Source organism: Berkeleyomyces rouxiae (genome assembly GCF_048999995.1).
Source record: "Berkeleyomyces rouxiae strain 22BRR77 chromosome Unknown BrBRR77_ptg000004l, whole genome shotgun sequence".
Taxonomy (NCBI): Eukaryota; Fungi; Ascomycota; class Sordariomycetes; order Microascales; family Ceratocystidaceae; genus Berkeleyomyces; species Berkeleyomyces rouxiae.
This window is the reverse complement of record NW_027396494.1, coordinates 2,574,280-2,587,365: the sequence shown is the minus strand read 5'-3', so window position 1 is coordinate 2,587,365 and position 13,086 is coordinate 2,574,280. Positions and strand designations below refer to the sequence as shown.

The following is a 13,086-nucleotide window of genomic DNA, read 5'->3' as shown; positions in this document are numbered from 1 at the left end:
ACTGGGAAGGATCCTTGTTATGTGGTACAGCCCCTGAATTGCGGGCTACTCTGCTGTCCTTGTACAAAGTGGTCTGTATTGGGTTGCAAGTTGGATCGTACTAGAGGCGCGAGAGAGAGAGCGAAAGACCAGCCAGCAAAGAGAACCAAGGCCGAGGTCCGTCGAGACTGGCCATGGCACAGCATGGCGCGAGTTCCTCTTTGCCCTGTGGCCCCTCGTCGGGCCGTTCTCCGGCCGCCCAGCCACGGCACGCGACGGGGCTGACGGGGCTGACTGGGGCAGCGAGCCATTGTCGCCAGAGGAAGAAATGGCCCGGTGTCGTGGGTGGTCTGGTGTTTGGATGTCAGGGCCGTCCTGGAGATACAGTGCAGCTATCCCGAGTTACCTGCACTTGTCTCCGTTTAACCGCCAATGTCCCGCTGCCGCCTTCCCCGCTGCCTCATTGTTGCCGTAGGTCTTTTGGCTGGGGAGAAGGGGGGCCGGGACGTTGTTTTGTTTCTTCTTCTTCTCCTCCTCCTCCTCTCCTTCAACCACCACCCGCTTCCATCTCCAGTCCACCCATAGCTCTCGGCTTACTATCAACTCCCCCCTTCCACTCTTATATTCTTACTGGGCCTTCCTTATTCCCACTGCCTTGCCATCCCATGGTTGATTGGCCCGCTGGTCTTGTCCTCCTCTGCTGCAATATCAAATTAACCACTCCATCGAACCACACCCACACTCACACGCTTTGGCTTGGCCTTTTTTGCCTTGGGTCTTCCCTGTCGGCCACAAGTCACTCCCCTGTTGGCGTCTCTTCTTCTTCTTCTCGCAAGCCAGGCCCTGTTTCGCCTGTCCCCCCTGCACGATTTATACTTGTATACAAGTACTTGTTCATACCCCCGGACCGGCTGCGAGGAGCCCTCCAGCCCGTCACCTCGCTTCTCTTTTTCTTCTTCTTTTTTTCTAACGCTGTTCTCTGAACCTGAGACCCCCCATCTTCTGTCTCTAAACATCTCCCGTTCAAATCGTCATTGTTTATCGTGTCCCTGCCGACTTCATACAATCTGGGCACTCCTGATGTAAGTCGCCTCCGAGAGGACATAAAAATATCTCGCCCATGTCGCAAGATGTAGATCGCACCAGATGCCCGGCGTTTAAATGCACCCCAGACGCTTCTTTGGCTTTTTGTCTTGTCCTCCGCCTTCTTCTTGTCTTCAGTTCTCCCCGCCAACTAACACGTCCTCCCTCTGCTGCAGCCACCAACTCACCATCATCTTATCCCGCTCTCCAGTCGCAACCGCCCGCGGCTTGCCACAGCTTAAGCGCCCCTCTGTCGCAAGCCTGCATCGCACGCTGTTTGCGCCCTCCCAGCGAGTTTGTCCCACGTGGCCGAGTTTGAGCAGAATCGCCTCGTGTGCCGCCATCGCTTCAAAAACGCCTGGTCTCCGCCTGGCGCCGGCTTCTCCATCTTTCCCAAGCTTCACCCATCCACCTAGCCGCCATCATGTTGCTGCGACGTAGCAAGTCTAGCGACCTCAAGAGCAAAAAGGCCCGCGAGCAGCAGGAGCTCCTGCGCCAACAGCAGCAGCAAGCCATCCCCAAGATGCCGCCAAAGCTCCCCGAGTTCAACAAGGCCCATGACCAGCTCTCACAAGCCTTTGGCGCCACCCATCTTTCGCACGACGCCGCCTCAATCGCATCGGGCCCAACCGAGTCCTACTCGACCCGCACCTCAATCGACCCCGGCCGCTATGTCGTCTCCAAGCCGCCCCCGGTGCCACAGACCATCCCCTTTGACCCCTACGCCAGGACCGAGAGCATGACCCACCGCGGCCGCTACAGCTACGCCAGCAGTGCCATAAGCACCATCAACAGCCCCCGCCGCGTGCGCCGCCGCAAGGACCCCACGCCTTTCAAGTATGTAGAGCCCCAGCCCTCGTCTTGAACCAGTACTAACAACCTGCAGCATTCTGGTTATCGGAGCCCGCAACTCGGGCAAGACCTCGTTCCTAGAATTCCTCAAGACAGCCCTGGCGCTTCCGCCAAAAAAGAGATCCCGCAAGACGGAAGAGGACGAGCCCGTGTACCGCGCGCCCCAGGGCAACTTTACGCCCCATTTCCTGGAGACCGAAATCGACAATGAGCGCATCGGCCTGACGCTGTGGGACTCGGAGGGTCTGGAGAAGAACGTGGTCGATCTTCAGCTCCGGGAGATGCTGGCCTTTTTGGAAAACAAGTTTGAAGACACATTTACCGAAGAGATGAAGGTTGTCCGCTCGCCTGGCGTCCAGGACACCCACATCCATGCCGTCTTCCTAGTCCTTGACCCCGTGCGCCTGGACCAGAATCTATCGGCCTCGCGCTCTGCCACCCACAGCTTCAAGGGCCTCCATTCGCGTGTCCTTGGCGGCCTGGACGAGGACCTTGATCTGCAGGTCCTCCGCACCCTGAACAAAAAGACCACTGTCATCCCCGTCATTTCCAAGGCCGACACCATTACCTCCAAGCACATGGCTGTGCTGAAAAGGAGCGTTGCCGAGAGCCTGAAGAGGGCCAACTTGGACCCCCTGGCGGGTCTTGGACTAAACGAAGACGGCTCGGATTCTAGCTGCATTGACGAGACAGACGAGTATGAGATATCTGCCGGCAATGGCGCCACTGCGGTGCCCGACTACGAGACGGTCGGCCGGGCCATCAGCGATCCAGAAGAACTCGGCCCGTTTTCCAGGAACCCGGACCCGGCCCAGCGCCACAGCACAGCGCCAGAGGAGCCGCCGGTGCTGCCCATGTCCATCATCAGCCCAGATCTGTACGAGCCCGGCGTCATGGGCCGCCAGTTCCCGTGGGGCTTTGCCGATCCGTACAACGAGGAGCACTGCGACTTTATACGCCTCAAGGAGGCCGTGTTTTCCGAGTGGCGCGGCGATCTCCGCGAGCTGAGCAGAGAGCAATGGTACGAGGGCTGGCGGACCAGCAGACTGAAGCTGCGGAGCAGCAACAGCGTGAGGCGGTGACGGAGCTTTTGAGTGTTTTTCTTTTTCTGTTTGGGACTGGCTGGCGGGCAAGGCGTTTTTCTGGGTATTTCTTTTCTTCTTCTTCTTCTTCTCACCATCTCCTTGCTGGAGCCTTTTTCTTTTCTTGTCTCCCCTTTTTTTGAAAACCTCGAGATTCCCTTTTGTTTTCTTTCTTGTTCCTTTTGTCACGTATTGTTTTCTGTTATGTAGCGTTGGCCTAAATATCAAGTTGAGTGCCTGTGAAGAAGCAGCAAATTAGTGTGTGTGTGTGAGTGAGTGAGCTTTATGATTATGTGAAGACCAAGGTTTTTTTTTTAGATTTTGTTTTTTGCTTTTGCCATTGACAGACTTTGTATGTAGTGGTACTGGTTCCTACGCCCATTATATTCCTTGGGTAGTGCCGCTGAGCACGAGGGGACAGAGCCAAGGCATGTTTGATGATCTATAGATGCTTGTGTGTATCATGGGAATAGAGAAACGGAGAGAGTAGTGGTGGGAAAGAAAGAAAGAAAACAACACATGGAAGAGAAAAAAAAAATAAGAGAACCCCGTCAAACAAAGCCTTTGCATCAAAGAAAGAACAGAAGAAGAAGAAAAAAAAAATAAAGAAATCCCATCCATCTCCAACCATCATCTCCTCGCGCGTGTTCCCCCCCTCCCCCCCTTTCTTTACATCATCCCGTTCGTCTCCGACGACACAGGCACCATCTGCATGTCGCCGCCCATCTGCGCGCCCGCGTCCATGTCGACATCGACGCCAACATGAGCGACAGCCGCTGCGGCCGCGACGGCGGCTGCGGCCGCGACGTCGGACTGGGTCTGGGGCGGGATACCAGGGCCGGCATTCGGATTCGCCGCGGCGGAGCCGGACATGACGGCAGCAGGCTGCGGCTGCGGCTGCGAGGGCGTCTGCGGCTGCGAGGGCGTGGCAAAGCTCAGCTGGGCGGCCTGCTGCATCTGGCCAAAGCGCTCCTGGATGCGGGCGTGGATCTGCTCGTGGGTCTCGTGGGCGTGCAGCTGGGCGTGCAGCTCCTGCTGGGCGGCGGCGCGGGCGGGGTGCGAGGGGTCGGCGATGGCGACGCTCATGTTGGCAATGGACGCCGTGGCCTGGCTGAGGCTGGGGTCTGTAACGGCGGATGTGTCCATGGTTGCTGTGGGGGGCACGGCGGCAGCTGCGGCGGCGGCGGCTGCTGCGGCTGCGACGGCGGCGGCGGTGGATGATGATGATGATTGTGTGGGCTGCGGCGGCGGCTGCGAGGACGCGGGCGCGCTGACGGCGTCGTAGTCGTCGTCCATGCCGTCTTCCCATTCGGTGTTGATGGGGATGCCGTGCTCGTCAATGTCCTTTTCCATGCGGTGCGGGTTCTTGTTGTGCTTGCGCACGAGCGTCTGTTCTTTGAGGTGGAGGCCGACGTTGTCGAAGCCGGGGAGCAGAATCTTGTCGTGTCTGTGCGGCGGTTGTCAGTACACTCTTGAAAAAAAAAAAAAGATAAGAAACGCTTGAAAAAAGAAACTCACCGGAGCATGTCAACCTTCAAGTTCCGCGCCTTGTCGCGCAACTGCTGCTGCGTTCTCGGAATCTCAAAGGTCGCCTCCTTGGAAATCCGCGCCCAATTGCACCCATAGCGGTCAATGTAATCGCATAGCTTCTCGGTATCGCCAGGGCCCCAAAAGAAGCGCTTCTGCAGCTCCTTGCGCTTGCCGCCACTATCGCCAGCGACCGACACCTGCGACGCCGCGACGGCCGGGTCGCTCGGCGAGTGCGGCACGACGACGCCGGCGGGCGTGTTGGGCAGCGGCGTGCCGGCCACGGCCACCATGCCCTGTGAGGCCATGGGGTGCGGCGCCTGCTGCTGCTGCTGCTGCGTCTGTGGAGGGTGTTGTTGCTGCTGCGAGGACTGCGGCTGCGACGAGGGAATGTTGGTGACTGCTTGCAGCTGGGCTAGTTGGCTCGACGGGGTCGCGTTGCTGCGGCGCTGGCGCTTCTGCGGCACCTTGCGGATGACGGCAGACTGGTCGCCCTCGACTTCGGGCACGCGGCGCTTGCGATTCCTGTTAAAGTCGTTTGTGCCGAGGCGCGAGAAGCGGCTGAGGGACGAGAGGCCATCGTAGAGATTACTAAAGAGGGGGGGAAACAGCTTGTGTTAGCACTAGGAAAGAAACCCCCGCATCGTTATCAGTAGGACTTACCGAGCTGGCTCGTTGAAGCCAGAACGCTGCTGGCTGCCCATTTGGTCTTCATACTCCTCGCCAGCATCTGGCAGCTTCTGGCGCGTCTTGGCCAGATATCCACGGTCGACCTCTTCAAAGATCTTGACGATGAAGCGGCGCAACTCCTGGACAAAGGGCTGGACCTCGGAGAACTTGTTAAGCGTGCCGTCAGGATCGCTCTGGGAGTTTGCAAACTCAAAGACGGCGTCGACGCGCTCCATGGTCTTTTGGCGAATCATTTCGTCGCCGGCGTCGTTGGTGTACTCGGTCATGTCAAAGTCGCCAATGAGCTTCCAGTTGGCGCTGGGCAGCTTGGCGCGGTCGCCGTCCCAGTCGCGCGACGGGTCATCAGACTGGTCGAGGAAGATTTTTTTGAAAATGTTGACGACGTCGAGCTTGTCGGAGCCGTGTAGCTCGAGCATCCAGCGCTGGGTGCGAATGTCAAGGGCCATGCCAATGTAGTCGTTTGAGTCCAGCCAGTCGACGGAAATGCCAGAGCTGTGGGCAATGGAAAAAGGGAAGCCCTCGTCCAGTATCTGCAGCAGAATCTTGAGGTCGTCGTCGGCCTCCTCGTGGCGGTTCAGGGCGTCCAGCACGGTGGCCAGGTTCGCCAGTGACATGGAGAGATAGGCAGTCTCGGCCGTGGCTGTATCCTCGAAGCTGTTCTGGATCTCATTGAGGTTCAGCAGAGCATCGCCCGGGGTCATGTAGGGTCCCTTGATGAGGTCAAAGGCCTGGCGCAGGATAGTCCACACCTGGCTCCATGATGGGCTGTTAGGGCAGGGCTGGGCGAGGTGGTTCTTGAGCGACAGGGCGTCTGCCCTCAGAGCCGGCAGCAACAGGCCCAGGACCGCGGGGTCTTTTCCGTTGGTGGGGCCAGGGGCGCGGGCGATTGAATCGACTGCGGGCATCATGTCTGCAGGGTTTGGCAGGGCGGCAGCAGCCACAAAGGGCGCCTGGCCGTTGAGCGACTGCATGTCGGCCGCAAGGGGGGCGTGCTCCTCGGCCGGCGCGACACTACGGCGCGGCACCGACATGGGAGCCGGCACCTGCGACAGCTGCTGGTCAATGGCCATTTCATCGGGCAGGACCGACGTGTCGACCTCGGCATCCTCGTCGTCGTCCTCTTCCTCGGGGGCTTCGTCGTCGTCCTCGCCCTCGGCCTCCTCGTCCTCATCAGCGCCGTCGTCCTCGGACGGCAGCGCGCCCGTCTCGCCGGACAGGTCGCGCGGCGGCTTGAAGTCGCCCTTGGTCTCGGAGAGCGCCATGACGGCAGTAGCAGCGGCTTGCTCGTCGGACGGGTCGACGTTGATGGCGTTTCCGCGCGTGGAGCGTGTCCGGCCAGCCATTGCGGAGCTGTGGTGTGCGGTCTATTCCTCCTTCCTTTTTCTTTCCCGAACTCAGGCGCCCGGGGTCGTCTTCTCGCTGTGGACGCGGTCAGTCAGACAATTCGAGGCGCGAGTCAAGCGGCAGCGGCAGCGGCAGCTGGCCGTGCTGGTCTGGCGTAGTGTGGTCTGGAGTTTTGGCTTTGCCGCCCAAAGGAGCAATATTAACCCTTGGCCTAGCAAGCGTGTTAGCCAGAAAAGCGCGTCTCACTAAGAAGAGCCGTGCAGTACGTGTGCAGCTTCCAAGGGTAAGACGTGACGAAGGGTTTGCGGATGTTCACAAAGCCCAAGAGCGGGATAAAAGAAAACTAAAGTATCAATAAACGCTCCCTGCAACTGTCGCGTTAGCACACGTCTACACGCTGCCGCATTCTTTTTTTTATGCCTGAGCAAACAGGTACACAACAACCAGCCTAGAAATAGCAAGGCCGGGCAGAGAACGCAGTTGCCCCAACCATTGAAAAACTACGGCTAATGTAACGAATGAATGGGTTGTCGGGTCGAAGCTCACCTGAAAAAAATTGCTGAATTAAAAAAAGCGGCCGGCAACGAGAGCTCAATTCGCGGCGGCAGAAGAATGAACCGGGGCAAAGCGGACACTCAGATACGCTGTTTCGCAGGGCCTCTTGAGATGGGAGAAGAACAAAAAAAAAGCGAAGGGAAAAAAGGGTAGACGGGTGAGAAGGGTTAAAGGTCGGGGTTTGGGTCGCGGGGAGAGGAGGAGGGAAAAATGGAGGAGGAAAAAGAAAGAGAGAGAGAAAGGGTTGAAGAAATTTGTGGTGCTGGGCAGTACCCTAAAATATTATAACCCTGCCAGCACCTCAACGCGTGAACCCTACATTTCTTTTTTCTCATTGGACCGTGGGCTGGCGGGCCCCTCGTCCGTGCGCGCGGCCAAATTAGGGTGGCTGGAAAAAAAGGAAGGACGCTGTGTCACGTGTCGGGTGCAAGTCAGCAGCGCTTATGTCAGCAGCGCATGGACACGCATCCGCCACGTAGTCAAGGTGGGGCAGCCCCAAAGACCGGAATTAAGGGTTGGGGGTTGGTGTATCTAGAATGCTGGAGAGTGGCACGCACAAAGCGCGTGTTCTTTGGGGGGAGGGCGCCGGGTGACTTTGAGCTGATGAGAATGTGAAGTGGCGATTGTGCCATCGGGAAGACGACTCGGAGAATTCAGATGAATGGCTGCAGATCAAAGGCATGGCCGATGCAGGACCAAGTTGAAGCAACAACGAGTAAGGTGTATTACAGGATGTGGAAATCCATAGGGTTTATGTGCATTCTAATAGGGTTATTTTCATTTCCTTTTTTTTTTTTGCCATTTTGGGCGGTGAAGAAATTTTGAACGGGCCTTTCGCGACGCCGGACAGTATTAGACTTTTTTTTTGTCTTTGGCACACGACGATTTTCTTTTTGGTAACAGACCCAAAGCCCATTGATAGACTGCCAAAGATTATACAAATCGATTGATTTACTTCTTCCTTTTGGAATCTCCTTTGTTGAAACATTCGACCTTTCAAGGGACCGCAACTTGGGACCCAGGAACTGCTGTGCTTCCACCACCCCTCTGCTCAACCTTTTATCAGATACACACACACAAATTGCCCGCCATGGCTGTCAAGCGCAGACGCGAAGACGACGACGACATTGCCGCAGCGACCAGTGCCGAATACGACCTCGAGAACAGCGGGCGCAAGACCAAGAAGGCGTTTGGCGCGTCCAAGAAGGACAAGCCGTTCCAGTCCAAGGCGGTCAAGGCTAAGCTGAAGGCGGCCAAGAGCAACGAGGACGACGCGGAGGAAGAGGATGACAACAAGGCCGCTGGCGGCGCAGAGGGCACTACCGCTGCGGCGGTGGCAGACAAGCCGGGCGAACAACAGCAGCTGTCCAAGAAGCAGCTAAAGAAGCTCGAGAAAAAGGCAAAGAAGGCTAAGGAGATCGAGGAGAAGGATGCCGTCAAGGCCGTTGAGCGCGATGCTCTGAAGAACGAGGACAAGACGGCAGAGCAGGATGAGGCGGCGAGGATAGAGGACGGCGCAGAGCAGGCGAACGAGGCCGAAGAGGACGACGACGAGGAGGAACAAGAGGACGAGGGCGAGCAGAGCAAAAAGGCCAAGAAAGAGCGCTTCATTGTGTTTGTCGGTACGTCAACGCCGCCCCGCATTCCACCACCCCGGCCCTCCTGACCACTGTACTAACGCCCCCCGGCAGGCAACCTTCCCTTTACGGCGCGAGAAGAACACGTCCGCGCGCACTTTTCCGCGCTGGAGCCCTCGTCGATCCGACTGCTGACGTCCAAAGACGACCCGAGCAAGACGCGCGGCATCGCCTTTGTCGAGTTCCCGCACTGGCGCGCCATGCGCACGTGTCTCGACAAGTTCCACCACAGCCTGTTCTCCGACGGCGCGTCGCCCGCGCGCAAAATCAACATTGAGCTGACGGCCGGCGGCGGCGGCAAGACAGCCCACCGCACGGCCAAGATCAAGGCCAAAAACGACAAGCTGCGCGCTTCGCGCGTGCGCCGCATCCAGCGCGAGGCCGACGAGCGCGGCGTGCGCAAGGAGAACCAGGACCGCGAGGATGCGCAGACTGCCCGCGACTCGGGGATGCACCCCGCGCGCCTGGCGCAGATTAGAGACGGCGGCGCGCCGGAGGAGCACCGCGAGGACCGCGGCGGGCGCGGTGGACGCGGTGGGCGCGGTGGGCGTGGCGGACGGGACGGACGGGGTGGGCGTGGCGGGTTTGGCAGAGGCGGCGGCGGCGGACGTGGTGGGGATAGAGGCGGGGGCCGCGACTTTAAGAGACAGCGGCGGTGAGGCAGTGTTTTTGGCTCCAGTAGTCGACCATGTTGCCTTATTTCATCTACAAAACAAACACATCACGGTCACATGTAAAAAGAAGCGCACAACGATAGAGGATAAGCCAAGCTTTAAAAAAAAAAGAGTAAGCTGTTAAAACATGAAGAGATAACGAGAGAAATTGGGAATATGAAGCTCCACCCAAGACGCCATTCCAAAATATCAAAAAATAAAAAGGCAGCACAAAAAAAGTAGATGAAAAAAAAAAGAATAAATGACAAGCAAGAGACACACAAGAGGCAAGGGGAGGGGGGAGGTAAGAAAAAAAAAGAAAAAAAAACCCCCAGATCAGAGAGACAGTGAAATGGCATCAAAATTCAAAGATGAAAAGACAACAACAGACCTTGGTCTTTCGACCAACGGCAAGGCGAGGAGAGCGAAACACACGGGCGCTTCTCTCGAGCAGCGTCAGACGGCAGCAAAAGGGGCTGGTCGCCTCGCACTCGCTTACCAGAACGCCTTTGCAGCGGGGAGAGCGGCAAGTGGGGAGATGGGGAGATGGGGAGGGGCATGAACAATGAACACGTGAGGCGGCGGGGTATTTCTGTAGCGTGGCGGGAGGGATACATTCATTGTGGCGGCTGGCGGTTCAGCGCAACGAAGAGGGAGGCGCCCGCCGAAGGATGTGTGTGTGGGTTTTGTTTCGCATGACTGCAGCCACAGGTCTCGGCAGGGCGCTGCAGAGCACAGGGGCGGGCGGGCGGTCGGGGGTGCTGTGCTCTACAGAATGGTGCACTTGGGCTTCTTTGGCTTGACGTTGACGGGTCGGGGGCTGAGGACAGCGCTGTAGGTGGGTTAGAAGATGGGCTTTCTCAGGCGGGCTTTCTCAGGCGGCTTACCGGATGGCCTCGTCAAAGACGCTCTTCAGATTCCGCTGGGTCAGGGCCGAGCACTCGAGGTACTTGCGCGCCTTGATGTCGCGGGCGCAGATCAGGGCCTGGTCGTACGAGACGGGCTCCATGCGCTTCTGCAGCATCTGCTCGAGCGTGTCTTTGTCGTCGCGCAAATCCAGCTTGGTGCCGACGAGGATGATGGGGATGTTGGGGGCGTGGTGGCCGATCTCGGGGTACCACTGGGAGGGGCGGTTAGCGGGAGCCGGCGGACGGACGAACGGGCTGCTTACCTTGGCCTTGACGTTGTCAAACGAGGGCGGGCTGACAATGGAGAAGCAAATCAGAAAGACATCGGACTGCGGGTACGACAGGGGCCGCAGACGGTCGTAATCTTCCTGGCCGGCAGTATCCCAGAGACCCAGGCTGATGGGCTTGCCGTCAACCATGACACTCGCCGAGTAGTTGTCGAAACTGAGACGGAGGGTTAGCCAGAGCCGGCGGAGGAAACGCAAAGGGCACTCACACAGTGGGCACGTATTCGCCGGGAAAGGCATTGGTGGTGTATGAGATCAGGAGGCAGGTCTAGAGCAAGAGACGCGTTAATGTTCAGTCCACACTGGGCCGGGCGGACGCGGGGCTCGGGCCGGAGCGGGCGACCGCATGGGGGGAGGCTTCTCTGGCTGTATTTACCTTGCCGACGGCACCATCGCCAGTGACGACGCACTAGAGAGAGAAGAGGTTAGCTGGCTGGCCGGAACGGTGGAGACGGGGCGGGTGCTCCAAGGCGGCCCCCTTTTTCTGGCGGACGCGGGAGAACGAGACCGAGGCATCGACATACCTTGAGAGACTGAACACCAGGCTGGGCGGCCATTGTGGATGTGTGTGTGCGTGTAGTAAGAGAGTGTCTGTCACGATCGAGACGGGGACGGAGGGGGGCCGTGGACGCGGAGTCGAAATTCGGAGGAGGCCGCAGCAACGGGGGGCGGCGATTCAATGGGGACTCAAAGAAACGGCGGAACGAGGGCGATGGTGGCAGACAGACAGCAGCGGGCTTTTTGGGCGGTCCAAGGTGTCGAGGCGAAAATGGAGGTCGAGGTCGAAAGGGAGGAAATGAAAACAAGGGTCAAGTCAGGCCAGACGAGCGGATTGGCCGTTGTTTTGATAGGGAAAATAAGGAAGCCCCTAAAAAGCCGAAGCGGAGACTACGAAAGCGAGGCGGCGAGGCTAGCGGTAAAAGAAAAAAAGAAGAAAAAAAGGCGCGGTCGAGGGCGGTGGTGACGAAATGGTGGCACCGCAAAAAAAAGACGATGAGCTGAAGAAAGAAAAAAAAAAGTTGGTGATCTGGCGGGTGGTGTTGAAAGAAAAAAAAAAAAAAGAGAAAGAAAAGAAATCGAGAGGCTGGAACAGAGAGCGAAAGACAGGATAAATGAAGAATTAAAAAGGAAGGAGCAAGCCCAGAGTCCTGCGATCCGAAAAGGCAGGCGCGGCGTGGTGCTGGCTGGGCCAGAGGGCAAGAGGAAGGAACGGACAGCGGCAACTGCAGTTTTGGGCCACCCTCATTTATTGATTTTATGTCCATGTGTCCATGTGTCCATGTGCAGGTACCTGCCTTTTGCTGCCGCCGTGACTGCCTTTACCACAATCGCCAGCCAACTACACTTCCTTAACTACACACTCGCTCACATGCTCTCTCTTTTTTGTTTTATCTTTTTGTCTCTTTTCGAAAAAGGAGCTCTCCAGAAACAGGTGGTCAGAGGGTCAAAGGGTCGTCTGGCCTGGTCTGTTTGAAGACTGTCCCGCTAAACGAGTCCATCCATCCACAGACAGCCAAACAGCCGCGCCCAAACATTCGCTCCCAGCCAGACACGAGAAGACAAAGACAACCTCCCCCCTCCTCTCTCCTCTCTCCTCTCTCCTCTCCCCCCCCCAGTCCGAGGACCACAACCACATGCCACATGCCACACAAAACCAACGCCCAACGCCCAGCACAGTATCCAAATAAATACCACAAACTCCCCCCCTCCCCCGTCCCCCAGTCCCCCTCCCCCCTCCTCCTATGTTCGTGCGCTTGCTGTAGCTGTAGACCTTAAACCTGCTCCCAGCTCCCCAGCCCAGGCCAAGAAGCTCACCAATGTTTCGAGTCACCGTCAACACACCTCACTCGCTTCTTCTCTTCCCCACAGTCTGCCGCACCCTCGCCGCACTGTACCCGGCCTCTAGCCCCCTTCTTTCTCTTTGGCTCCTCTCCTCCTCTCCTCTTCGCCGCCCCTTATCCGCTTATATGCAACATGTAAATCACACAGTACAGAAATCAGCTTGTTTGGCCTTTTTTTTCTGCACAAGCTTGGGCCACAGCCAATAGCGAACAGGGGAGCCCTCAGACCCTTCGGCCCTCGACCCTCTACGCCAGACACTCTCCATCTTCTCTCTATCTCTATCTCTCTATCTCTCTCTCTCCCTCTACCCTCTATCTCTCTCTCTGTCCCCCCTCGGCCTCAAACATGTGACGGACCGTTCCCTCGGTGCCGTACTATGCTGCGTTTCATCGCTCATCGCTCCCCAGTAACTGGCCCACGAGCCTCTTGCTCTTGTTCTTGAAGCCGTGTCGTATCGTATCGTGTTCTGTTCTGTTCCGTTCTGTTCTGTTTGCCCCCAAAGAAACACAATACCACCGTCTAAAGCCACCAGTCTCCCAGTCTCCCAGTCCTGTCCCCTCCTTCCCCCCCTCTCTCTCCATCTCCCTCTCCGCCATCCACATCCAATCATCTCCTCTAGTTACTTTTATCCGCCTATACCACCATCC

General features: G+C 57.7%; 4 protein-coding genes across 4 annotated transcripts; 2 read left to right on the top strand and 2 right to left on the bottom strand.

Moving 5' to 3' along the window:
* Positions 1–1,486: 1,486 nt before the first annotated feature.
* On the top strand, positions 1,487–2,996 carry BROUX77_004957 (uncharacterized protein; the record flags this gene model as incomplete). The annotated part of the gene is made up of 2 exons (XM_073749776.1): positions 1,487–1,899; positions 1,949–2,996. The coding sequence occupies 2 exons, from the start codon at positions 1,487–1,489 to the stop codon at positions 2,994–2,996; spliced, it is 1,461 nt and encodes a 486-aa protein (XP_073605414.1).
* Positions 2,997–3,665: 669 nt separating this feature from the next.
* Positions 3,666–6,556, bottom strand: BROUX77_004956 (uncharacterized protein; the record flags this gene model as incomplete). Its single annotated transcript, XM_073749775.1, has 3 exons — positions 3,666–4,443; positions 4,515–5,114; positions 5,187–6,556. The coding sequence occupies 3 exons, from the start codon at positions 6,554–6,556 to the stop codon at positions 3,666–3,668; spliced, it is 2,748 nt and encodes a 915-aa protein (XP_073605413.1).
* A 1,646-nt stretch (positions 6,557–8,202) lies between these two features.
* BROUX77_004955 (uncharacterized protein) lies at positions 8,203–9,408 on the top strand (the record flags this gene model as incomplete). Its single annotated transcript, XM_073749774.1, has 2 exons — positions 8,203–8,734; positions 8,804–9,408. 2 exons carry the CDS (start codon positions 8,203–8,205, stop codon positions 9,406–9,408), a joined length of 1,137 nt encoding a protein of 378 aa, XP_073605412.1.
* Positions 9,409–10,170: 762 nt separating this feature from the next.
* On the bottom strand, positions 10,171–11,154 carry BROUX77_004954 (uncharacterized protein; the record flags this gene model as incomplete). The annotated part of the gene is made up of 6 exons (XM_073749773.1): positions 10,171–10,234; positions 10,290–10,522; positions 10,574–10,754; positions 10,807–10,865; positions 10,974–11,006; positions 11,122–11,154. 6 exons carry the CDS (start codon positions 11,152–11,154, stop codon positions 10,171–10,173), a joined length of 603 nt encoding a protein of 200 aa, XP_073605411.1.
* Positions 11,155–13,086: the final 1,932 nt, after the last annotated feature.